The sequence below is a fragment of the Grampus griseus genome (genome assembly GCF_964374135.1).
Source record: "Grampus griseus genome assembly, chromosome: 14".
Taxonomy (NCBI): Eukaryota; Metazoa; Chordata; class Mammalia; order Artiodactyla; family Delphinidae; genus Grampus; species Grampus griseus.
In genome coordinates, this window is record NC_139008.1 from 71666049 (window position 1) to 71692037 (window position 25989).

At 48.5% G+C, this 25989-nt stretch overlaps 1 protein-coding gene across 1 annotated transcript in view; it reads right to left on the reverse strand.

The window, feature by feature from the left end:
* The window catches only part of PTPRT (protein tyrosine phosphatase receptor type T), a gene marked incomplete at both ends in the record, with an annotated part of 1086576 nt that overhangs the window by 640926 nt on the left and 419661 nt on the right, over positions 1 to 25989 (reverse strand). Inside the window, 1 exon segment of the mRNA XM_082671082.1 lies at positions 19902 to 20076. Coding sequence (XP_082527208.1) covers positions 19902 to 20076 — 175 coding nt within the window.

Here is a 25989-nt window from a genome sequence, read left to right on the forward strand (position 1 = left end):
TGTGCAGTGCCTTGGAGTCACACCTGAGGATGATCAAGAACGCCCAGGGAACCATGGGTCGTCGGTTCCAGCTGACCTTGTAGTGGATACTGTAGTGACCTGCTGACAAGGAGGCAGCTGCGCCCCTCCCGCAGCTATTGGAAGTGTCAACTGCTTACTGCTCACAGCTTCATCCCTCTCTGGGAACTGCCTCAAGGCTATGTTTGCTGAGGGTAAGGGGACATGGCCAATGACCGGTTGATGTGGGAATACAAAGGCCCAGTCCTCTAGCCTCAATTCGGGACAACTCTGAAGTGACATCCAAGCTCCAGGGTTCGCCCATAGGGTCACCTGAGCCCTACTCTTTCAGCGGCACCCACATCACAAGTCAACTTCTCCCTCTGCCCAGTCCCGCCTCCCTCACTCCCTGGCAGGTGTTCCTCCAAAGAACTTGCCTGAATAAACCTTCTGCATCCAACTCTCTGTCTCGGATTTTGTTCCCAGGGAATCCGATCTAAGACACTTCCTTTGCCTCAGCACTTCTCACCACTTCCTTCAAGGAAACTTCTAGAGTGCTCTGCAGAATTCACAGGAAGGATGGGAGGAAGAGCAGGTGAAGTGAACACCTCCACCTGGTCCCCAGCACAGGTTCCTCCTGTCCAACCAGATTTCTCTCTGGTTCCATGAACCAGCTGCAAGATTTCCACCCTGGTTCTGGAATCAGCCGCTCAGCACAGTCTAACCGCACCAAACTTTATTGAGTCTTTGCTGGGGCTGTCACTTCATCCAATTAAGTGGAGGTTACAGAAGGATCCACTTGTCATTACAGCAATTCCTGCTAGTGCTAAATGCTCCCAGAATCAAGCAGGCATGATCGGAAAAGATGGCTCCAGTGGAGAAAGCAGTATTTCTCTTTCTCAGGGACAAACACGGGCAGGTCCCTGAGCCCAACATGTACTACCCATGTTCAGCAGCTACATAAATTAGGCCTAAATAAGTCAGGCTGGGGACAGGGATGGAAACAGAATGCAGATGAGGCTTGCCAAAGGCTAGCACTGCGTGAGAAGGTTGGGAGCCCAAGTTTCTGGGGAAGCACAGCAGAGCAGAAGTACTGAGCGGACAGCCAGGAGATGTGGGTTCTTTGCCCTGCTCTTTCTTCCCCCATGTGAGGACTTCCAACAAGCCCTTTCCCCTCCCCCTCTAATACCTTGAATGATCTGACCCCTGACCAGCTCTCCAGCCTCCACTCCCAGCACTCACCCATTCCATTCCAATCACATTAACCACCCTCAATTCCTCCAACGTGCCACACTTTTCCTACCACTAGTATTTTCTTACTCACTGTCTCCTTTCCCTAGAAAAGTATTCCTACCCTTTAAATGGCTGACATCTTCTCATCCTCCAGGTCTTAGATCAAATGTCACTTCCTCCAAGAAGTCTCTCTCGTTCACTTACCAAAATAGGTCTCCCAACTAATTCTCTGCCACTACACTCTGTTTGATTCTAACATGTTCCTTATAATAATATATATTCTCTATTAACTCTTTCAAAGTCCATCTGCTCCTGCCAAATGGTACTGTCCAATATGGTAGCCCCTACTCTGTGTGGTTATTTAAATTTAAATTCAATAAAATTTAAAATTCAATTCCTCAGTCACAGTAGCCACATTTCAAGGGCTCATAGCCTCATGTGGCTATCGAGTCACAGATAGCAGACAGCAAAGATACAGAATAGCTCCATCATCACAGAAAGTTCTACTGGACAATACTGGCCTACAATACACACTGTGTCACTTTGATCACCCCTGTATCCCTGGTGTTTGCAATAGTGCCTGGGATTATTGTAGCCACCCAAAAGTGTTTGAAAAAAAAAAAAAATTAACAAACCAACAACAAATATTTCCAACAGAGGTATGTTCAAAAGAGCTAAGAAAAAAGAATGTTCACACCTGTCTACAAAAGTTGAGAAAGTCTTTATAGAGAAAGTGACGTTTAAACTGAGCTTTGAAAGATGACAGCATGAGAAAAAAGTGAAGAGCCAGAGAGAGCGAAGAGAATGGCAGAGGAAAAGGTCCTGAAGGATGAGAGATCATATGGTTTAATGTTCCGGGACTGGGCAAGTTTCTCAGTGGTGGTGCTGTCGGTGGCAGAGTTGAGATTAGAACTCAGGTTTCCTTTCCTTGAAAGTCTGATGCTCAGGGCCTCGTGGCTGAGATATTCGATTCAGGGTCCAGAATTTAAATGCGTGCTAGTGAAGCATATCATTCAAAAGCGAGAAAAAGAGAGAGATTTTTTTAAAAAAAATCCAAGGAGGATAAAAAGGAATGCAGATGTTCATATTTTAGTAAGCTGTGTCCTTCTCCTGCTCTGCATTTTGTTGCTTCTGTGCTGAACTTTAACACACGCAGATAGCACAGGAGACGAGGTACCCATCTTAGGATGGATAAACAGAGGAGCTGCCCTCCTGAGAAGGCTTCTCGGCATGAACACACGACGATGCGACCTCGTGCAGAGGTAAAGGTGCCCATTCAGCATGTCGGCCCACGCCTGCTTTCAAACAGCTACTTCCCCAGACACACAGTTTAGCCACCTGCCCTCCAGACGATGTCCACATCCTGACACCTGCACAGATGACTCAGCTTTGGGAAGCCAGGAGGGTGGTGAGGATCACAGAGAGGGGGAAGGAGGCAAATCCTTGGGCTTAATGTCCCCTTAGAATAGGAGGGTTCACTCTCTTCTGAAAGACTGGCTCATTTCTACAAGCAGGGAGGAATTCCCAGTGCAAGCCTGGCTCTTTGCTTTGCCTTGTGGAGATAAAAGGCAAAAGAAACAAAAGACTTAGGGAGAGAAGCCGGTATGAGCCCACGAAGTTGCTCTGCATTAATCACCTCCTCACCCACACCCGCTGGTGCCCTCTTTGACGCCAGCCCTCGGTCTTTGGCTGGGAAGTTGCAGGTCAAGCTGTAGCTGGCTGGGGAGCTCATTAGCACCTCACCAGAGCCAAGCACTGCCTGCCTTCCAGAAGGTGTTGTGAACTCTCACTTCAGTTACTTCCCGCAATCAATACAATGCTTCCGCAGTCACTCCATCCACTGCCCTTGCAGCCACTGGAGACTATAGGCTTTTAAGGAGAAACTTTGGGCTGATCAACACGTACGTCTTAACTTCATAGGAAATGGCATTCCACCCTTTGCATATTGATCCTCTGGGCTCCCAACACAGTGAGACCCAGAGCTGGAGAGAAGCACTTCCAGCAATGTGCTGGGTGCAGAGGTCCAGGCCTCGTCTGGGGGTTGGGACAACGTAAGCAGAAGGCCATAGTGATAATAGGTGTTGCATGGGGAGGTCCTTCATGCAGTTCCAGAGATGGCTCAGGAGTCCCGGCTGGAGACCCTGCAGCCGAGGATCCCACTCACACGTAAGGTCTCAGGAACACTGTGTCTGAGATATATTTCCCTTGACGATCCCTTTGTTGCCTTGACCAGCTTTCAGCTGCCCTGCATATGGCCACCAGGGCCCAGGAGAATCTTAGCTCTACATATGGCCCAGCAGGCCCCATGTTTCTGGCAGGCCATCACTCCAGCTGAGCCACAGGACTCTGGAACTGGGATTTTTGTGGACCGCTGGACAGTAGTAAGTCCTGTGGAGCACTGTTGACCCCGATTCTGCAGGGCCACCTTCCAGAAGCCAGCTCCTCGCTGGGATGTAAAGGACCCCTCTCAGCCCTTCCGAAGGCCGGTCTTACTTTCAGAACGTCTCTCAGTCTACCCTTAACAGCCCTACCCAATACAGTGATGCTGCTTTTCAAGGCCAACTGACCACAATCTGAATAAAGACCCGATGCTGCCAGACCCCCAGCCTTAGGATTACAGAAGATCAGAGCTGGGGAGGGTTCTAGAAGCAAAAGACCTAGTCCAACCACATGTGTAAAATGAAGTAATAATACACCTACGCTGGAAGATGTGCTGTGAGAGTTATCCAAGGTCATCTCATCCTTTAAAGTGCTGTATGAGTGAGCTTTTGCTGCAGTAACAAACAGCCATCATTTTTTTTTTTTTTTTTTTTTTGGCCACGCTGCACAGCATGTAGGATCTTGGTTCCCTGACAGGGATCAAACCCACGCCCTCTGCGGTGGAAGCGTGGAATCTTAACCACCTGACCACCAGGGAAGTCCCATATCCAGACTTTTCTTTTTTTTTTTCTGGCTGCGCCACACAGCATACAAACATCCATAAACCTTAAAGAAGTTCACAGACACTTGTTTCCTGCTCTTAGGTCTGTGGGCCAATGTGGCTTGGCTCCAAGTTGGGTTCAGATCTGTTCCTTACACCCCAGGAAGAGTAAACATGTGCAGAACAATACAAACTTCCAGAGGTGTTTGTTAGCAAAGGCTGGGCATCTCTTAAGACATGTTAGATATGCTGAACATTAGCATCATTATCATACTTAGTAGTGACGTTTTGCTGATGATTCACTGATGCTCTAATAAGGTCGAGGCAGATAAGGCAGAATTTGGGAGCTGCTACTTGGCAGTGGCCCTGGGAAAGCTCAACACCTCTTGCCTGGGCCCGACTGGCCCTAAGAACTGGGATGGAGCCAGCTGTGACTGGACGAGAGGGAAGAGGCTGCAGCCAGGCCAGGACTGACCCTGCAGCTGTCCTCGGGACCAGGAGGAATTGGAGAAGGTGGCATCTCATGGAAACGTAAGCTCATGGCAGGGCCAAGACTTACACCCAGGCCCCCTGACCTCCTAGACTGAATTCCTGCTCTGCCCACACTAGGAAGGAGAGCAGGTTAAGATGGTATTAACTTTTTCTTTTTTTTACATATTTAAAAAACAGAAAACAAAAAAAACTCTTCATGTTTATTTTTATTTCTTTTAGGCTGAAGCTTAACTCCAAAAATAGACAGTCCTTTTCAGTAGCCCTGTCATTAGCAGTTGCTACAAACACTAGGTCCCCCATGCGCTGAACTGCAGGAATGACACTTGAAAAGAGCAATTAGAACAGAAGTCTCCTGCGAATCACGAGGAGGCCCGCGGCTGCAGGTCCTGGCGTTCACGCCTCCACAGGGCGTGGCCAGGAGCCAGGCCTCCCCCAGAGCTTCCTGGATCTCCAGGTGGGCCACCCACACCCCAGCATCTGCCTCTCCTGTGTGCCTGAGTATGTGCCACTCAGCCCACCAGCTCCACCCTAGCTGTATGTTCTCAGTCAGGTCACTGAACCTCTCTGAGTCTCTGATTCCTCACCTAGAAAATGGAAATTGTAATAATTAGGGGTTATTTGGGCCATCTCCATCTTTGCACGTTAAAGAACTACTTGATTTCATGCAAGCAACCACGAACAGAATTCTTCCTCGACACAGTGAACTTGGGAATAAAGAGATGAACTGGACACAGTCCTTGACTTCAGAGACATTACAGTCTAGCAGGGGTTCCTGTTCGGTGGATAGAGATCTGGAGACCCCTAACCTCTTTTCTCCTCCACTAGAACGTACGTTTTTGGATCACAGAAGCCCTGTCCCCATATAGCTCTTTGGTGTATCCCTCGTGTCTAGAAGATTCCCGGGACATAGTAGGTGTTGAATGAATATCTGCCTCATTGATCGATCAATTAGCACAGCGTCTGGAGACAGCACTGTGCAGGTCTATCTTTGTAATAGTGACTTAGCCAAATAGCAAACGGTGCTACTTGTCCTTGATCAGAGAGTGCTTGTAGGAAGATGCGAATGCCACACATCAGTGTGGCCTCACCCTGTACCCCAGGTCATTGCCAACAACTCCATTGGTGTGGACAAGGCTGGTGTATGACAAGGTATTAAGAAGTAACAAGAGGGAGAGACAGAGAGTGCAGGAGTCAGAGGGAATGAGAAAGGAGGACAGAGTGGGAGAGAGGAGGGTGGGGAGCAGAGAGAAGGGCTGTGTTTTCCAGGAGGAAATATCCTACCAAGGACACTGACCAGCAGGGCAGAGGGGAGCCGAGTTACCCATCTGTGACCTTCTGCAAGAGAGGGTGACAGGCAGGGCTGGGCAGACACTGATGGGAGGAGAAAGGATGATGGGGGAGCGGAGAAAGGATGTCAGGAAGCAGAGGCACAGAGGAAAAGCCCAGAGCCACCGAGAGGGACTGCACTCTGGGATGGACAAGACATAGATAAATAGCTTGGTTCTGAGCACATCTGGTCCTCAAATGGCCTTGCAGCTGTGTGAAATTCATTAAAACAGAAGAATCAAATTACATCACAGTTATTTAAGCTGGAAACCAGGGGGCCCAGATTGTAGACCACAACCTACCAACAGCCCTAAATCTTCAGAAATCTGTAGAAAGCCCACTGGGGCGGGGCACACACGATGGGAGCCCTGCCTGTGCCCTTCTGATTCCTGTCTGCCCAGAACCCCTCTTTAGGGGCAGGGCTCCTGCCCCACCCTGCGTCTTCTTGCACAGCCTGAACTCCTCACATCCTGCCCCGCTGGGCACAGGGCTGGGCACCTGGCTCTGACAGTTGGGCACATGACCCTTCCACCTGCCACTGGGTGGAACAGCTGGTCCAGCGTTGGCTACTCACCCCAGGCAAGGACGATCACGGTCCTTTCCCGGGATGTTCACAAATGGAGAGAAGTAAACTCCCTCACTCTGGAGTCTGTTAAACTAGAAGGCATGGATGTGGAGCTGTCAGCCCTGGACTTGCCCCCAGCACTCCCCCTAAGCATGTACCAGAGTAACGTCAAGGACGAACAAGCAGAACAGGAAGCGCAGAGGAGATGGAGCCCTGGGTCCACCATTCGAGCCGTGAGACCTGGCTCTACACATGGGCAGCTCCGTGCCTGGGCGTCCCAGGGACATGAGCCAATAATCTCCCTCTGAGTCTGTACTCAGTTAAGAGTTGGGTTGCTGCCCCTTACCACGAAGAGGGTCCAGACTGAGGATGGTCCTCTATCTCCATCCTCAAGCTCAGAGCAGCCTCTGCTGAGCTCCCCGGCTGTTGATCATGTCGATAAGGCAGGCCAAGAGTGAGGGCGTGGGCAGGGCTGTGGCCCGCGGAGACCTCCAGACCCAAGGCGAGGATGCGATCCTTGCTGGCAATGAAACGGGCCCTGCTTCTGAGACGCAAAAGAAAGGTCAGGGGAGAGTCATGCACCTGCCAGAGAGAACTAATCCAAAGCCAGTGGGGGAATAACTGGCGAATAGGACTGGCAGAAACGAGCTGTGCAAACAGGTCCCCGGGAACTGTCTGCTGCCAGGCTGCTGTGCCTCTGAGCTTCTGAGGAAGCAAGAGAAAGGCAGGGCCAGGGCAACCCAGCAGGAGGCCAGAGCCTTCAGAGGTCACAGGCACCAAGAACTTCGGATGGGGTGGCCAGAGCACGTGCACCTCATATTCCATTTGGGGGCATTTGCATTTCTGTGTTGTAACCCCCTTCTCTTGCCCTAAATCCTCGGAAGTGCTACACCACCAAGAACGTGTGTGTGTGTGTTGGGAAAAGGATGGAGAAAAATGAAGGAAGGGAACTAAGTTCCAAATTTGGACGGTGCAGAGCAGACGGAAGGTGTAAGAAGCGAGGGGTAACTGACATAGAAAGCCAGTGGGAACGGAAACCAAATAGTTAGAAGTTACCACAATATGAGGCCTTAGGAACATGCAAAACTTAGAAAGAGAGCTCATTCTACCCAAATCCCAAAGGGCAGGACTTCTATGGGCACACAGGCTGCAGATAAACTTGGGGTTAGGGGAGCTCTTCTCAGGTCCAGCCCCAGGAATATCTGGCATGGGCCCTCTGTGCAAAGACAAATGACTACAGGTGTATCTATGAGTTGCTTCTTTGGGGCTTCTGGAAATGACAGGGTAGCCCATTGATGACATTGGGGCCCAGGAGCCAATGAGGAGTCCTACAGTCCTGACTGCATAAGGGGGCGGGGGGGAAAGGTGGTAGCTTGGGGCTTAGGCCATAAAGGTGGAGTCCCCAGGCACAGGCAGTAGGACCAAGTCCACACTCAGCAAACTTCCCCGTATGGGTCAGGGCCTGAAGGTGGGTATCCTGCAGTTTCCTGCATCTCTGCTTATCGCAGAAGTCGAGGAAGGAAATCAACAGAGCCTAGGATTCAGCAGAGACAAGAGAAGATGTCTGGAAGGGTCACCCTTGTCCCTAGGCCTGCAAGCTGGCTTGGTCACTTAATGGACTATATTAGCCTAGCGAGGGGAAGAAAGGTGAAGGGCAAAGGGGTGGTCAGCTCAGTACTCCTAAAAGAAAAGTCGCAGGGGTCAGTACAGATGTGCTTGGGGCTGCAATGCTCAGAGAGAAGGAAGAGCCTTCTGACGAGTCAGTCCCGATGCCACCGGGCAGAAAGAATCAGCTAACTCTGCTTGCTGTGAGGCCTGATCCCATCGCTGTTGGGCTCCCATGAAATGCCGGGTGGGACCTACGGCACAGTCCTGATGCTGTGGGTGTCTGTCCACCATACAGGTGGACACTTGAGAACGAGGTCTCAAAGCCATCAGGCAGGAAGGGCCAGGATAATGGACAGCAACTCCCCCCCACACATATGCTGGATTAGTCGTGCCTGGTTCAGATACTGCTCATTCATGTCACAGCCCAGTGAGGTCAGGGGGTGGGCAGGGGAGGTGCTGGGCTCCACATATCATTCAGGGACCCAGCTTCTGTCTGGAGGTGCTGTCTGCCTCAGTGCGTGGTCTCCAATGTCACAACAGGAGGGGAAAGATGGGGTTCACACATGGGAGATTCCGTATAGGGCTGGCCTGGAAGGGGCACGTATCGCTTTGGCACACATTCCTCTACCCCATCTGGAGGCGGGAGTCTAGGAAGTGTAACTTTCCTGCCCACCCAGAAGGAAGGATAAACGGTACGGAGAACAAATCACATTGTCACGTGACTTTGAACTTCCCCAGCTAGTATGAAGTAGGTCCCACTCTGTGATTTCCGCACTTGATTTCACTGAGCCTCAGAAAATGTAAGGCAAGCAAGATCATTCGTTCCCTTTTACAGATGGAGAAACTGAGGCTCGCTCATGTGCAGAGTTTAATCCAACAGCGAGCAGAGCAAGAAGTCTGCCCCAGCCCCACCTGCCTCTGAAGTGCAGCCTCACCGCCTCTCCTTAGGAAGACCATTTTCAACTGCTTGCAAAGACACAGCAAATGCCAGTCCTGTCTCACGGGGGCGTCCAGCAGTTTCCCACTCACGTGTGTGAGAGATGAGAAGAGCAAACCACGGAGCACATTTTGCCGCTGATTAACTCAAACAGGAGACTCTCCCTCACCGAGAACAGATGATCAGCCCCTCTGCCAAAAAGTGTCTGCTCCATACGGCCAGGCCGAGTTCCATCAGAGGAAGAGCTCCATTTATTCAGCGGTAAGCGAGTCACATCTGCCTCTGGATACGCATCTAAAGCGACAGGCTTGCTACTCTGATTAGTAATGAAAAGTTGGAGCAAGCACATTCCATTCAAAAGAGAAGGGGCCAAATCCTAGCTCCATTCTCCACCAGGGTCCAGGAAAGCATAAAAAAGGAGGATCATACACACTGAAAAACAACAACCACCACCTTCAAAGAAGCAAAGAAATCCACCTGCCTAGGTGGTGGGAAAACTAAAATGTTACACCATTGCAGGAACCCCATGATTCTGTAGAGCTGTGTCATTTGTTTTTCATACTATTTTAGGATGGCATTCTATTGTTTGAGGGGGAATAAGTTTGAAAGCCACCTGTAGAACACACCTTCTCTTTTGACAAATAGGGAAGTTGAGGCGCAGAGAGATGGTCATTCAAATCTAATTAGCAGCAAAATGGAGGCCCCCTTCCTTCTAAGATAAATCTCACCTAAGCCCTGGCTCCGAGTTCCCTGGATTAGGAGAGCAGCACATCTTAGATGGGGCGTGAACATGGAGTTTAAAAACAATGCAGTGTGGGCATAAGGAACCCCACTGATTACATCGGAAGCCCACTGTCCACGCCCCGCCAACTGCTGAGATACTGCTTTTTTGGCATCTGCCTCCTACTACCTGTTCCACCTTTGCTTTTTAAATGTTTAAACATGTTGCCACAATTTTTTCATGAGGATCGTTTCTTTTTTAAAAAAGAAAAAATGATTTATTTATTTGGCCGTGCCGGGTCTTAGTTGCGGAATCTTCAGTTGCAGCATGCAGGATCTAGTTCCCTGACCAGGGATCGAACCCAGACCCCCTGCATTGGGATCACGGAGTCTTAACCGCTGGACCGCCAGGGAAGTCCCTTCATGAGGATCATTTCTAAATGACTGGTGATACTTGCTTTTGAAGTGCACAATGCTTTACTCCACCCCCTCTCCCCACCCCACCCATCCCCGTTTGGGATCACTGGGCTCTACCGGTAGGTAGACTGACTTGGGTTGAAGAGGCAGCAAGCTGGGGGAGTCTAGGCACAGTGACAGCTCCCATGGCAAGCTGGGCTGGTGTGTACTGTTCACTGGGACACCCTAGCTCACTCACCAGGTCAGAATAAACCAGAAGTCAAATGTCAGAGTTTTTAGACTAAGAGACCGGGGATCAGAGAAGCTGAATCATTTCTTCACAGCTAGTGTCACCAGCGCTCCCTTCTTTCTCCTACGTCTCATGCCCCACCTGGCCAGAGTCCACCAAATTGCATGTGAATACCACAGCATCAGGGATGGGGAGGGGTTTGGGTCAGAGTTTCTCAACCTTGGCACAACTGGCCTTCAGGGCTGAGCAGCTCTTTGTTACGGAGGCTGTCCTGTGCATTGCAGGAATTTAGCAGCATCTCTGGCCTCCTCCCATTGGATGCAGGTGCTCCCTTCCCAGGTGTGACCATTGAAAATGTCTCGGGACATTGCCACAAGTCCCCTGGTAGATGAAATCACCCTCAGTGAAGAACCACTGGTCTAGGCACAGGTTGTAACATTTCAGAGGCAAATGAGGCACCAGTGAGAGGACAGAGACAATGACCTAGAGCATCCTTTCCAAATCTGGAGCCCACGGTTTAAATGAGTCCAGCTGAGCCTGAATCTTAGGTCCTCAAAAACAATTTTCCATGTCTATTTGTCACAGAACAGAACATGACAGAAAATAAGCATTAGGAGGGTCAGGAAAAAAAATGTCTTAATTATAATAGGAATAGGACAGCCATTGGGCTATGAGACTCCAAGGAGGCTGGGTGATCAGGCTTCAGCATCCTCATCTGAAACGTGCGAGCAGGTGAGGATTAAACAGAACCTCACGTGAAATATTCAGGGCAGTGTCTGGCGTGCAATAAATGGTCCACAAATGTTAGCTCACGACAGACCTTACAGCTCATTCCACGTCCCAGGTAATTCTTCCATTTGAACACAGGAGGTTAATGTTCCAAGTGAATGAGGGTTTAATGCAGTTGCCATTTGATTTAATTTCCAAAAGCATTAATGCAACCCATCAGCATGCAGCTGATGAAGCTGTCAAAATAATTCACGGAAACCAATACTTGTCAGGTTTTATTTATCCACATTTACGTTTTTTTTTTTAATAAGCTGTTCTTTGTGCTCATATAGAATACAATATACCTAGATATCTCTCAGTTCGCCCCCCACACACACACACATATGTTCAAGTAAGTTTCCCACTTTCCTCCTGTCTGTCATTTTTCTCTTCCCCTGGAAAACTAACAGTGACATCATCCAAGAGTGAGGGAGTCCGGGGCTAAGACTGGGCAGCTGGCAGACGGGGAGGATGGAGAATGATGAAGACAAGCATAAACACGGGGGCAGTTAGCTCACAAAGGATGAACAGAGCCATGAGCCTCCCCCACATCTAGAGAAGCTGTGCTCTTATCTCATTTTATCATTAAGGAGTCATGGAATGAAGTTCCGAATTCACATAGCTAACACAAGGCAGACCGGGATTTGAACCCAAGACCTACACCATTTGGAATCTACCAGCACTTGCCAATAGCAGTTATGGTTTAAAAAAAAAAAGAAAAAAAAGATGCAACCCATTGATAAAAGTTAAGACTAAGAAAGACAAAAACTAAGAGCATCAGGCTGTTTTTCCTACAGGGAAGGAAGGCTCCACAGACGATGTCGATGATGAGGTCTCTCTGCAACAGCATCTTCCAGGAAAGCCGAGGTCAGACATGCGGTGGAGGGAGGAAGTAGGTACGTGTGACGTAAAGAGGTGTTAAACGCGTAGACACAGGTTGAAGCAGGTATATGCCAGTCGGCAGGACTCGGGAGGAATACAGAGGGCTCACCTCAAGGCAAGCCTTCCCTTGACAGCCACTGAGGAAGGCCCAGAAGCTTCTAAAATGACCATTATAATGGCCACACGGTAGACTGGATAAGTAGTATGATGCTGGCAGGTCAACTGAGACCCCGAAATTGCAACCAAAGCAGGACAAAGGGAGGCCATAGGAGGGACACAGGGAATCAAAAAGCTCACAGCTTCCATAATTAGGAAGAAACGAATAAGGGAAAAAAACACTATAGGAAAAGATAAAAAAGAAGCACCCAGAAAGGACATGGAAGTTCCTCAGAAGCAGGAGAAGAACCTACAGTTCAAACAATACTGAGAAGCTTGAGAAAGGAAGGAACGGTGAGGAGTCTGCAATGCTACTGCCCGCTTCTGAAGTAAGGGTCTGAGAACTCACCGCTGGATACAGCAAATGTCTGAGCACCTTCTACACTCCAGGTACTGCATTAGGTGCCATGGACCCAGCAGGAAGCAAGACCTACAGAGTTTCTTCCTTACAGAGCGTGCATAACTCAGAGATGTGAATGACCATGGCGGGCAGTGATGAGAGCGGGGAAGAAAACCACAGCCTAGGACAATGGTACAGAGTCACAGGAGGGAGCGTGGTCACGCGAAGGCTCTCTGAGGAGCTGAGCAGAGACCACAGTGGACAAAACAAATGAGCCACACAATCGTCTGGAAGAGAAGTATTTCGGGCAAAGAGAGAGGAGCAAGTGAAAAGGGCCTACGGTCAGACTTAACTTGCTGGGGTTCAAGGAAGAGGAAGTGGACCGGTGTGGCCAGAGAAGAGAATGAGAGGAAAAATATGGGGCTGGGGGGGGGGTCAGAAATCAGAGACAGAGGCCACATCTAGAGACTGCATTAAGAAGTTTGGACTTTACTCTGAGGATAAGAGAGGAGCTAGTGGAGGGTTTTAGGCAAGGGTGGGCCGTGATTCAACTTGTTTTCAAAGCATCCCTGAGGCTGCTGCATAGAGAACAGACCTCGGAGGTGCAGCAGCGGAGCATGGGAGGCCGGCAGTCATCCAACTGCAAAGAGCTGCGGGTTGGTCCCGTGCAGCGATGGACAAACTGTGTCCTGGGAGCCAAATCCTGCTCCGCGCCTGTTTGAGTAAATAAAGTTTTATTGCCACACAGCCTTACTCACTCACTGACATCTTTTCTAGGGCTACGTTTGCTACAACAGCAGAGTTGAGCAGTTAAAACAGAGCCTGGATGACCCACAAAGCTGAAAACGTTTACTACCGTGCCCTGTGCAGGAGTGGTTGGCCACCTCCTGGTCTAGGGTGTGGACAGGAGAGGTGGTGGGGATGACGGGGCTCCAGGCAGGCTTAGGAAGTGGAGGTTACAGGGCAGAGGCCAGATTCCAGCCCGGGCTCTCTGACCACTGAGACATACAGCCCCCAGCTCTTCTCTGCCTCTGAAGGCTGGCAGGGAACAGAAACGATTCTGACGGCACCTCTGCGGTGCTCCAGTGACTGTCCAAGCTGAAATCCTCAGGGTGGTCACTGGCTTTGCCTCTTCTCCCGGCATGCAGCTGTCCTCCTAGGCAGCTCTCACTGATGGGACAGCAACCAGCAGCCTTGGTCATCTCCGAAGGTTGCAGATGCTTTCCCAAACTGCATCAGTTGTTCCACCCTTTGTATGTCCTCAGCTCACACCTGATTACAGGGCCTACCATACTGGATTTTGTTAAGAAACGTGGTATAGAAGGAAGAGCACGAGCTGAGGCACAAGCAGGCATGGGCTGGAATCCCAGCTCTGCCATGTATAAGGTGTGTGACCTTGGGATGACTGTCTAACCTCTCTGATCCTCCATGCCCTAATTTGTAAAAGAGGGATGCTACAGCACCTGTATCGTAGGATTATGGATAGGACTAGTAAGACAGTATAGCAGGCGCCCAACACAACTAGATGACCATGCATTACAGGCCTGCACGATTCTTCCTGCTAGACCGTGAGCTTATCACACTACTTGACACATAGCTGGGGCTCAATAAACTATTAAACAAATGAATATAAGAACAAGTCAACTACTCCAGCCATGTCATCTTGAAACCAGAGGCTGTAAACTCAAAAGGCCTACAGGAACCAGACTAGTGATGTGAGCAAAATGGACCAAGTGAGGACAGGGCTGGGCTGCGGAGCACATGCCCCAGAACAAGGCAGCCATACCAGCCCGCTGCCGCCACTCCAGAATGCAGGCTCAATGTGGCCAAATCAATACAACTCCAAGAGGCGTTTAAGTATTGGAACAAGTGTTAAAAGTAAAAAAGAGAGTGCAACCTAAGGAAAGCATTTCTGCAACCAATTTGGACTGGTGGGCTGCATTTGATGACCCCAAGCCCATTCCAGAGGAAAGAGACCTTCAGATGACTAAGTTTAAATTTCCACAGTACAAGAAGCAGAACAAGGACAAACGGACACTGTATTTGGTCAATATCCCCTTAATAACAGTAAAATGTGATTACTGATAGTTACAGATATAAGTGGGTGGGTGTCTACTTTTACTGGGATCTATACATATATTGTCTCCCTCTAATAAGGATCCAATTAGCTATATTTACCCTCACTGAACAGATGAGGAAACTGAGGCTTGGAGTGAATACACAATTTGCCTGAAGACACAGACAGCTGGGGCCAGGGCCGAGACTGAAACCTGGGATGTTTACACCCCAAATCCATGCTCTTGACCCTACGCAGCTGCCTTGATAGGAAGTCGTATCAGTACTTAAATCAGAACATCTGACTCTCAGCACCAGGACTGGATTCCTTCTAGGCACCAATCTGCATATTGATAAGAAGGTTCTGAACCCATGCTAGCTTGTTAAATGGAGTTAGAAGGCAAATTTAAAAATCACCACCAACAACACATTTTTGATGAGTTAGAAAATTTTCATCAAGACCACATCTGCATTTTTGAAGACACCTGTCTTTGGGATAAACTAAAACACCGTGAAATCGAAGACGTTAAGAAACCCAGAAACAGGGAGAGAATTAGTGCGTTTATGAGCACTGGTCTGGAACAGGTAGGTTGAGAGGCCAGGTTGTCAAATGAGCAAAACCTCAATTACAGAGTAATCTAATGTATACCCAGGTACACTACCACAACTCAGTAAACAGTTCTTTGGAATTAAGTTATTCCAATTTGCTTTCATTTTGATCGGTGTGTGGCCCTGAGAATTTGGTATTACCTACGCTGTCAAGTGAGGTGGCATCTTCTGAAGCAATGATGCTCACAAGCCCAGGATAATACACGAGCCACAAGCCAGCCAGCCACGGACACACCTGCTTAGGGAAAGACAGAGACCCAGCCCGAGTCTCCACCTTCCACGGCTTGGCCCAGCACAAGCACCTGCCACACATGCCACCAGAGGGGCCTCCAGCTCCTGGCACCCTTGGGCGCTGAGGGGTCCTGTAACCTCCTAATCCCTGCATGGCCCGAGTTCTGAAGGAGCGACGCCAGGCGGACGGGGCCCATGTGGTCAGGCGGCTGAGCACAAGCAGGACCAGCTACTTTTCTTTGGGTCCAGAAACCCGACTCACCGGTGGTAGATACAGAAGGGCACCCAGGGAGTCTAACGACCCAACTGTTCCCAAGTCCACATGTTGGCCGCCTCTTTGATATCCCTCCCTCCCTTTCCGTATGCTCAGCACATGGGGGAAAGCGCCAGTCCCCTCTTTGCAGAGGAGGCCTCAAGGGATCTCTCCAGGGCCACACAGATCGCAATCAAATCCGCACCTGGGCCAGGTGTCCTGCCCCACCACCCACTCAGGGCCGTCACCACCTTCTACTTCCTTACGGGGGAAACCCCACCCACCTCAAGTCATTTATTTTATTTAACAAACACTTATATCTCAGTGGGCCAGGCACTCTTCTAAGAACTCTTACAGCCACTGTCTTACGTAATCCTCAGGACACACACCCCTGAGGGAGGTAATGCTATACCTCCACCCCCAGATAAACCAGCTGAAGCTGGGAGAGGTTGATGTTCAAGGTCACTGAGCTGGGATGAGAAGGGGCCAGGATTCAAACCCGGGCATCTCAGCTCCAGGGTCCTTTCCTGTCTCTGAACTGGAACTAAACGGAGGAAACCTGGAAAAAATGCTGCCCAGGGATGGTCTTCTTCCTGGGACGCCCCAGTGTCTGTCAGCTCCCTGCCACTCGGCCCACGCGATCTGTGTGATGCGTAAACCAGGAACAGGAAATTCAATTTGGGGAGCAGCCCCATCCCCTGGGAGAGCGCTTGGCCTTTGAGAATAGTCTTCTTTCTCAGATTTTCTCCCTTCCCTGAAAGAAGGTAGATTTCTATTTTTTCCGTTTTTTTTGTGTTTGTTTTTAACAAGTGCAAATACTTCAGTGTTAAAGTATTTAAGCATTCTGGCTCAGCCACAAAAAGGGGCTCTAAGATGTGCATGAGTCATTCTTCATAAAGCACTTTCCCCCCAATGCTCTGGTTTGCTGCCTTCAGGTGGGTTCCTGGCCACACACTCCAGGGTGACAGGCTTCCTCTGGTTGCTGCTGCCTCTGGGTGTCCCCTGTCTTTCACTGTCTTGTTTGGCTTGGGTACCATTAGCTTTTTATGAGAGAGAGAGAGAGAGAGAGAGAGAGAGAATGTGTGTGTGTGTGTGTGTGTGTCGGAAAGGGTTAAATCCATTTCTCCACAAATCTGTCAGTTAGTACCCCACTCCAGAAAGGTGGGGAGTAGTGGGAGGGTGATGCATGAGTTGAAAAGGCAAGTTAGCAACAGGTCGGGGGACCCGGCATGAACCCTGTCTGCTATCTGGACACTTTCGACACTGTTCATGACATCATGCTACCATGTGCTGACAAGGCCACAACCCTCAGGCGCTCCAGGTGTTGCCAAAACAGCATGATCTAGCTCCTGGTCCAATCCTAGCTCTGCCCCTAAGACCTGTCTCTATTTCTCAACCTGGCTGTGACTGTTCTCACAGCCGTAAAATGAACTAAAATAAAACCAAGGTGCAGAGCCAAAATCAGGACTACATGAGGTCTCGGATGTGCAGGGACTTCTACATTCAAGGGGTCCAGCTTCGAGCTTACCACCAATTGAATATAAAAAGGAAAAAAAACGCAAGCGGGAAGAAAAATGGGCACTAAAAAAAATGTGATATTCCATAAAGGATTGCAGTAAGGTATAACAAAACGGGACCCGGTCATCAGGAGCACAAACCCACCATTGCCCACCCTGAAGGAGACCTCTGAAGGAGGCCATCCAGGGCATCCCTTAAAATGGAGCAGCAAGGGCTGGGGTGGGAGGGACAGAGCAGTGTTAGCTCCTGGATTGTATTGACAAACCTGGTCAGGACACCATTCAGTCCAAGCTGAACTCTGGCCCAGGACACACAGCCAACAAAGGATAGACCACAGTCCTAGGACACACTGGCCACCCCTCCAAATAAAGGCCATGATGCTTCACCATGGAAATCACATCCTCTGTCCCAGAGCCCTCTGGATTTGGTTTCCCACACCTCCTTCTCCACACCTGGGGACATAAGACTAAATAAAGCATTTTCTGGTTCCATTTGTCTGCGGGTGAAAAGTTCAGAGCCCTACAGTAGCCCCCTAGTCCTTCACCCTATGCAATCATTACCAACGCTGTGCCAGGCATGGGCACGGTGCCGGTGAGACCGGAGAAAACACTATCCATTCTCCGGGTGGGGAGGGTGGGCTTCCTTTCCAGCGTGGGAGTCACCATAAAGGAGTGTGTGTCGTGAGCGTGCCAGAGGGCACAGCGCAGGAGTTACATATTCACCATATGGAAGACCTGCAAGGGCCACTTTATCACACAAATCAATCTTATGGCACCAAAAGGCCAAGATACGAGCCTAATGGGATCAAAATGATGGTTTCTTTTGTATATAATGGCCCTCGATGTAAACTATTATAAAGATGATTTTTTTTCCTGTTAGTTGTTCTGTTCGTAAGTACCCAACGTGTTATCTTCCGCTTAAGTGCTCATAGAATTATAGTGATGAAATGCATTCCTGCTGAGGCCAATAACTCCGTCACTTATCCACCATTCAACAAGTATTTTAAGGTTGAGCCTTACAAAATGACCGACTGTGCAGGTCAGAACCGTCAAACGCTGGCTGTCTCAGACGGTTCCGTGTGCTCAGCACTCGCGCCAGGCACTCAGCTAAGCTCGGGGGACTGATTGTGAACCAGGAACCAAATGGAAGATGCCCCAAACCCTACAGAGCTTATATCCTAAAGGGGGGGACGGACGCTGCCAAGTAAACAAATAAAGAAAAATACGTAATTTGGAAATGTGATGAGTGAAAAAGAGACAAGGTGATATAATAGAATGTGACCACCAGAATGGGGGGGGGCGGTCAGGGCAGGGTAGTTCTCTCAGAGAAGATGGCATGATGACAGTCAAGTTGAGATCTGATTAATGACAAATGGGCAGCCATGTGAATATCCATCTGGAGTCAGGACAGCACAGGAGAGAGAATCCCACACTCTCTAGGATTAGAGATCCTAGACTCATACTAGTCCAGACAAGGCGACCATGACATGCGGAAGCAAAGAGAGGTCAAGGTTTCACATCAACCGATCCTTTGACCAAGGGAACCAACTCAGGATCCTCTGGAGGGTGGAGCGATGCTTCTACCTTCAAAACACTGGGCATCGTTCTACAGCTAGCATTAAGACAAACAGCTTATTTCATTCACTAAATTATGTTAGATTAAAATTTTAATCGGCGAACATGACACTGGAAAATGAGAACATCCATACGCTGCTGTTTTCCAGTGTAAGCTGTCAAACCTTTTTTTTCTTCTTTTGTTTTTTTTTTTTTGCAAAAGCAATATTGCAACACAAAGAAAAATCCGTAAAGATTCTTTGGCCTACCAACTCTACCCCTAGGGAATTTATCCAAGGAAATAACCTGGTTTAGTAGAATAAAAATATTCTCTTCGGAAGAACTCAATTGAGGCGTTAATCGCTGCATGCACAAAGGAAAGATAAAAGAAAAACAAATATACCTGGAATTACCTAAATGATGACGGAGATTTTTAAAAATAGGATGATTCACTTGATGAAATAGCATACAACCGTTAAGCACTGTAACAAAGATTATACAGTCTTTCAAAACTGAATGGACTATCGAGCTCCTTGAGAGAAGCAGAAAAGGAACAATGTGCATATTTTAATGGAAAAACATGTCAGTGATAACCTCAAGGTGAAAAAGAAAATTGAAAAAAAAATTGAATCAAAGCCAGTGGGGTGGGAGGTTATTTATTTCAAAAGTCCTTCTAAAATATTGTCATTATATCGAGTTTTCAATAAAAAATCCCTCAGAAACAATTGTACTCTGATCACTGTAACAGAACGCCACCAAAGCACAAGGACATTGGCTCACTCTAACTTTAAATGCAGAATAAAGCCAAATTTGGAGATGTCGTCTGTGTTATATATCCCATAAGCTTTCATATACAGATCCTACCTGTAAGACTCAACTTTGAATGACAATGTAATATTGCATGATTTCACAATAACCTCCTCTGTTTTTTTTGATGTGTGTTGATGGGAAGAATTGGAAATTGTGTTTCAGCCTACGGAATGGGTGTAGGAACACCAGATGAGAAAGCGGGGGAGTCTTAACTCCTCCCACCATGCAAGGATGGGGCCAAGGGATCCCCGTGAAATCAACCACACGGGTGGTGGCACTCACCTTTCACAATCAGCTCAGCGTAGTTGGACACACCAGAGCCACCGTCAGAGCGGATCACACAGCGGTACTTGCTCACACTCCGCTGGGTAGTGTCCGCCACACTGACTGTCGCCGAGAAGCGCCTGTGGTTGACCACGCGGGTGACCATGAGGGCCGTGTCCCTGCCATTCCATTGCTACAGGACAGAGGAAGGGAAGGAGAAATCATATTATCACACACTCCTGAGTGACCCCAGCATGGAAGTTCCACCCGTCCCCACACCCCTGGGGCCCATGACTTTCCATAATAAGGACTCTCCATTGCTGGTTTCTGCAAGTGATGTGATTCAAGAATAAACTTTGCTAGTGAGCTGATTCAAGAGGGTGGATGCCTGGCCACAGGAAGAGAGAGCACAGCCGCTTCTAAACACCTTGGCTCTTTTCTCATCTGCATTTGGGGTTGGCACTTGGCCGCTTAACCTTCCTCCTGTTTTCCTTCATCTCTTAAGCAAAACCCACAGGGTTTCCGTAAATGCAGACTCAGGTAAGTTAGTGAAGACACAGCCCACAAAGTGATAATAAACAGCTGGTGTCCTGGTACACCACCCACAGGCTCTGAGTCTCCCCCACAGGGACCAATCTGTCCCTCCAGGTAGAGTGAGGATGGGGGCTTTTCAACACCTCTCCTCCTTGGCATATGCTTCTTCCTCTGCCTGGTGCCTCCTGTCTCCCTGGAGATACTCCCTCTCCCTTAAACACACAGGTTCAGCTCGTTAGCATCTCCAGTAAGTGCCCCTGACTGTCACAACACCTTCTGGAAGTTCCTCACTCTCTTATGTATGGTGCAGACTTCCCACACATTTTTTCCTACAAGTGTTTCCCACTGTAGACTGTGAGCTCCCCGAGGGCAGGATTTTGCCATTTTCATTTCTAGCACCGTGCCCTGAAGCCTCCTGAGTTGTTAAACATTTCTAGAATCAACATTTCTAGCAAGGCATTTTTGTCTTTACCATTCTGAATCTTAGATGTGATACTCTGAGTCTGAATAAGGCCCTTTCTCACAGCAGCAAGTTACAGTAACTGATAGGAAAACAAACGCAAGCCAAAACCACTTGTGCAGGCACCTGCATTTCTCTGGGCTTCAGTTTCCTCATTTAAACAATGGATCTGATACTGGTGTTTGCTCTATGGAGTTACTGCGATGAATAAATGAGAAGGCATGTAAAACATTTAACACATGAAGGTACATCCTGGTGTTAGTGGAGCTCTCTAATTAACCATGAAATTAGCCAGCTGAAGTGGAGTAAACTGGATAACAGCCCCTCAAAGATGTCTACATCCTAATCCCCGGAATCTGTAAATATATCACCTTACATGGCAAAAGGGACTCTGAAGATGTGATTAAGGATTTTCAGATGGCGAGAGATCCTGAATTATCCAAGAGGATTTATATGCAGAAGAGGAAGAAGGCCGGATGGCCAGAGTCAGAGGAGGAGATGTGGTGACAGAAGCAGATGTCAGAGTGACGTGATTGATGGCTTGAAGATGCGGGAAGGAACCATGAGCTAAGGAATGCAGGGTAGTCTCCAGAAGCTGGAAAGGTTAAGGGAAGAGATTCTCCCCTCTCCTTCTCCAGAGGAGCCCAGCCCAGCCGACACCTTGATTTTAGCCCAGTAAGACCCAATTTCTGACTTCTGATCTCCACAACTGTAAAGTAATAAATCTGCATTGTTTTAAGCCACTAAGTTTGCAGAACTTTCTACATCAGCAATAAGGAATTAACACAAACGGCAAAGGACTGAGTAAGCGCAAAATATTAATTTTTCATGTTTAAATTTTATTTTGGTGTCTCCTCCAGTATTATTTAACTTTTCTTCTTAAAGATGTCAGATTCCAGCAGAACCAGAGAGGATTCAGTGCATCCCGTTGAACAATTTAGATTCTTCTGTTTAGCTCCCGAACCACCAGGCTTTCTCCCATGGAAGGATAGGAAATCGCAGGTTGTCTAATAAAATCTCGAGAAAATAGGCCTTTTGATAATCACACCTGTCATACTGGGCGCAGGCAACAGCAGGACAGGGTCGAGCAGGAGGGCCCGGAGCCACAATAGGAAACAGGGCTGTGATGGACCAGGGCAAGGAGAAATGGAGGTTAAGTTCAGAGAGATGAGCCCAGATGGAAGGGCAAGCAATTGCGCAGTCACCCAGGAGCCCAGGAGCAGAGATCGGGAGGGATTCTAGAAGACCAGGAATGGTGAGAGGCTCAGATGCCAGAATGCTGTGGCAACACGGAGAAGGGATTTAAGCAGAGAGAATGAGTAAGAAGCACAGGTGCCAGCCACTGTCTCAGCCCCAGACAGAGGCAGGAGAGAAAATGCAAGGGAAGCAAACAAGGGGAGGTTTCATGACACAGGAAAAGACTCAGAAACCTAAGCCCATAGGCGATGAGCAGGTTCGAGTGGGCACAGGGAGGGGTGGTACAGGGGAGATGCCAGGAGCCTGAAGTGGACCACAACCCGGAAGCAAAGTGGGAGAGTAAAGCTTCCCAGCCATCATACCAGGTTCCATGTAAGTGCACAGGGATGCAGATGTTAGGGTGCTAGGAAAGAGGAGCAGGACAGTGAAGGGAAGTCAAAGTCCTGGGAAAAGCCAGAGAGGAGCGTGACACAGATGATGCCCATAGAAGCCTGTGGAAAAATCTATCAAACCCTCAGGCCCATGTCGCCCCTTTGGCTTGTTGGAAATTTTCTTTTGGCTCCTGTAATATTTTTCATCCGTAAGTATATCCTTCCTCTGAAAGTTCCAGGCACACTTCCTTTCTTCTTGTGGCAAGTTTTTCAGAGCTATGTCTGTGGTTCTAAAACGAATCATCTTCTAGCCCCTCTGAGTCAATGAATCAATTGAGTAAGTTTCCCACTGGGCACTCAGAAGGGTGTCTTAGGGTGGGCTCCCCAGAAGGAAGCAGAGTCTGAGACCTGGTGATTTACTGAGTGCTCTCAGGAGAACGGGGATGAAGGAAAGGGTGAGGAAAGAAGCTGAGCAACAATGTGGTGGAAACTGGGGTCTGGCTTCAGCCTGACTCCATGGAGCTCCAGAGCATGAAGTGTACCAGAGCTAATCTCACCAGGAGGCAAGGGGCCAGCTTCTGCACTCCACGCCCATCAGTCACAGGTCATGGCCAGGTGGGGGAGGAAAAGACGGTTCCCCTTTGACCAAGGGCACAGTTCTCTGGGGAAGGAGGATTTGTGAGCCTTTAGCAGCCAACACGCACAGTACCCTGCAGTTTGGGGCACTGGCTCATAAAGGACATTTTAATCCATTCTACCCAGAACCTTCCTATCTCTATCTCCTCCTCCAGTATATTATACATAGGGTCTCCTGAAAGCCCATGAGCCACTGCCCTGAGATTTGCTGGTTGTCTGCTCCTGAATCTATGTTTAAAAAAAAGGGGGCAGGGGGCTGGGAACTGATCTCCATAGATCACTGACAATGTGGGAAGCTCAAGTACCCCTGCAATAACGCACTGCTTCCTCTGAAAAGCCGATCTGTCCCCCAGCGAATAAAGTTCCATAACTGAGTTTGATAAATATTTTGTTCAAAGTAATGGGATTTGTCTGAGCATTTATTAAGTAAAAGTCACATTAATGAACATGTCCAAGTGCTCAGTCTGTGCTAGGCACTGTGTTACCTGGCTTACATGATAGAATCCACTTAATCCTTCTCAAATCCCTAGGAAAGTACTTCTCAAAGGGTGGGTCCCAGACCCAGCATCGACATCGCCTGGGAACCTGTGAGAAATGTTAATTTTAATGAGATTTCCAGGGCTGATAACCATTTATGGAGGCTGTTTATTGGGGTTGGTAGTCTGAGTTGTCTCTTCCCCTTTCCTCATTCTATTATTAATTGCACTGGAAATGTCCTCATTATTTAACAAAAGAGAAAATGAGAGAGTGTGGAATGTGGAAGCTATAATTTCTTCCCAGAAGAATTTACAGACTGGCGTTAAGATTCCAACAAAACAGCAAAAAGGGCAAAACATAAACACAAAGTCAAGTATTGAAATAGCATCCTTCAAGGAGGAAAACACGGTCAGCAGAGGATGAGCAATGCTTTTAGAATAATCTAAAGCAGTGGTTCTCAAAGTGTGGTCCCCAGATCTACTGCATTAGCACCCCCTGGGAACCTGTTAGAAATGCAGATTTTCTGGCCCCTCTCTGGACCTAATAAATCAGGAGCTGTTATAGGGGGAGCCAGGCCACTTTTGCTTTCACAGACCCTCCAGGTGATTCTCATGGGATGATAAGGCATGAGATAGGTCCTAAGAATATTCCTGTTCTCCAGATAAGGAAACTGAGGCAGACAGGTCAAGCAACATGGTTTAGAATAGTACTTTTCAAATTAATGTGCATACAAACCACCTGGGGAATCTTGTTAAAAATGCAGACTCCGATTCCCTGAGTCTGTGGGGGGACCTGACATTCTTCATTTCCAGCTAGCTCCGAAGTCTTGTCGCTGATGCCGGTCCATGAACCATAGCAAGAGGAGCAAAACCTTAACATGACTTTGCTGAGGGATGGAGTTAGGATGTGGACCCAGGTGATATGACTCCAGACACTGAGGCCTTAATCACATTGCCCAGCTGCCAGCCAGTGCACGACGGCGCACAGTTACCCTGTGACTCTGTGTGAGGCGGGTAGAGTGTGCAGTGTTCCAGAAACTCACTCTGCTTGTTCAAAGAACATCAAACGCCATCTTGCGGGAAATGACTGCTCCACAGAAAACAGTTTGGGAACTGACGTGATCGATGCCTAGCTTTCTAGAAACCTCAGCGGTCTCGAAGTCAGAAGTATCTTTGTAAGTAGGGGCAGAGCATCTTCCTGCATTCCTGGCTAGCAGACTTTCTGAATATATTATTAAGGGGTGTCATATCCAATGTGCTATTAGGCTTGGGTGAGGTTTTCTTACCCCAGCTCCATCCGTCTAAAGCAGCGGCTCTCAAACCTTAGCATGCATAACGATCACCTCCAGAGTGACTCAGTAGGTCAGGGGTGAGGCTAGATAATCTGCATTTCTGACAAGTTCCAGAGTGACACTGATGCTGCTGGCCTTGTCCTCTGTCTCCAAGACCTGAAGGCTAATGTCACCTTAAGTCCCTCACTGGAAAGAACGGGGCCAAATAATATCACGGAACACATGAATGGACACATTCCTTAAATCCAGGCCACTCCCTGAGGCTGAGCAATTAGTCACCGCACCAAAGGTGCCCAGCCATGGGCCAAGGGTGTGGCACCCAAATCCAGCCCCTGTTCTGCTGGAAAAGCAGGAGTCCTGACCACAGGCTGACCGAACCCACTTGGAGGAAGGCTACCTATTTTCTTTGCCCAAAGGCTCTGTCTGCGTGCCAGGCTATACGCCTTGGAGCTGCATGTGCCCACAGGGCGAACCTTTTTCCAATTCATCCACCCAGGAGGGCACATGTGTTCTAAGCTGAACAAAGGCATTTTATAGCCTTATCGGTGGTCCTGCTTAATCCCATTTTATACCCATGTCTCTCTCATTCATCATGGTAACAGTTCCCTTTGAAACCTCTCTTTTTTTCCTTCTTTTTCATCTGCTTATCTCTCTCTTTTAAAACAACTCAAATTCCACCTTCCCTTAGCTTGTTTTATGTTATGTGGAATAAGCCGGCTTGGTTTGAGAGCACACACTCTTTACAGGAGTAGGGACTGCAAATGCCCACACTTTAATATTTCTGACCCTGGCATATGTGCATCCTTCCACCACCCAGGCAAAAACCTCTCTATCTTCAGGAACTATCTAGAAAGGAAGACGAGAGAAGCACCTGACGCCATGGAAAGCCTGCTGTTTTAGTATTACCTGATTGACTATCAAGTTATCTATAATAGCCTCACCATTTTGCAATTCCCCATCCTCTCTGCGCCTGTGTCAGGACATTATTCCCTTCACAAAGAGATAAGACACAGCCTGCAAAAATGGCTGTCATTATTTCCGGACCTGCCGGAGTGCATGCCGGCTTGCAACTGATTTATAATCGGCAAAAGTGGAAACATCACTGTCTTTAATAAAAGGAAACTGTGTGCAACTGACATT